This window comes from Carlito syrichta, unplaced genomic scaffold (genome assembly GCF_000164805.1).
Source record: "Carlito syrichta isolate Samal-C Ts95f unplaced genomic scaffold, Tarsius_syrichta-2.0.1 Scaffold306837, whole genome shotgun sequence".
NCBI lineage: Eukaryota > Metazoa > Chordata > Mammalia > Primates > Tarsiidae > Carlito > Carlito syrichta.
Genome location: NW_007250933.1, coordinates 300,736 through 301,959, shown reverse-complemented (window position 1 = coordinate 301,959; position 1,224 = coordinate 300,736). Strand labels below are relative to the sequence as shown.

Genomic DNA, 1,224 nt, shown 5'->3' with positions numbered 1-1,224 from the left:
GGCTGAGCCCCCCGGCGCACACAAAAACGCCCCTAGAAACTTGAACCCTTCGCCATTTTAAGTAGGAGATGTGAGCGATTTCGAACTTAAAATGACACACTTCTCCAACCCCGACCCCGGGGGCAGGCTGGCTTCTTGGCCCGCCCCCCCAAACCGCGCCAGGACCACCGGGAAGCCGACCCGCCAGGGAGGGGGCTGGAGGGGAAGGGGTGGGGGCTGAGTCATCTCACCTCCTCCGGGGCTCTGTTCCTTAACTCCAGGTTAATCCTCTTCTTCATCTCCATGTCCTCCTCCTGCTCTTCTGCTCCTACTCTCCTCCCTTTCCCTTTCCTGCCTTTCCCACTACCCCCAACCCTCAAATTTTAAGAGATTTGGAAATGAATGAAAAGAAACGCAAATACAAACGCCCACTCCCGGCAGATAGGTGTGGGGGAGAAAGAAAAGAATAGCAAATGGAGTCCAAGGAGTTGGGACTCTAACTCAGCTGCCCCCACCTCCTTGTCCACACACTAGCGCGCGCACACACACGCACGCACGCGCGCACACAAACACGCACACACACATACACATACACACACGCGCACACACCCGCGGTTCCTTCCCCTTCAATGGCTGCTGAGAGACTGAGCCTCCATGACACGGCACCGCCAACCCCCTGGCCTACACTCCACCCACCTCCCAAACCTATTGGTTGATGCTTTGGCGTCACGCGATGCCATTGGGCTACGTCAGTGTCGATCCGTCTTCAGGGCGGACCCGGACCCTAAGCTCTGTGTCTATTGGCTACGACCAAGCGCGCAGTTAACTCCGATAGGTCCAGGAGGGTGTACGTCCCGGGGAAATGATTTTGAATCCCAGTAGCTCCCCTCCTTTTCTTTGTGTAGTTGGCGCGCTTTCCCCAGGCGCTCGGACGGTGTTGATGCCTTTCGGATTTGGTTTTGGGTTTTTAATTCTGCTCTACGTGTTAAAGAGAGGGAGGACGCATCCTTCCGCGCTCAAGTTGCGATGCTGATAATGCACCACGCGGCGTGCACAGGCGCTGGGCCGTTTCCAAGCTCATCCTCTGCTTTGCATCCAAGGTGTACAGCAACGTGCGCATCTCATTGAAAGCATGCCTTGGTGGCACTGCCCTGCTGGGTCAGGCTTCTCACTGCCCCTCAGCGATGCGGAGCCGGAGCCGAGGAGAAAGATGGTAGTTTAACTTCCACCGTAAGAGGCTGAACG

General features: G+C 56.6%; 1 protein-coding gene across 4 annotated transcripts in view; it reads right to left on the bottom strand.

The window, feature by feature from the left end:
• The window catches only part of ANP32E (acidic nuclear phosphoprotein 32 family member E), a 14,562-nt gene extending 13,888 nt beyond the window's left edge, over positions 1–674 (bottom strand). For all 4 annotated transcript variants that reach the window (XM_008063437.1, XM_008063436.1, XM_021715208.1 and 1 more), the window contains exon 1: positions 231–674. In XM_008063437.1, the coding sequence (XP_008061628.1) occupies positions 231–284 (54 nt within the window). In that variant the 5' untranslated portion in view covers positions 285–674. The remainder of the gene's footprint in view (positions 1–230) is intronic.
• Between the last annotated feature and the right edge of the window lie 550 nt (positions 675–1,224).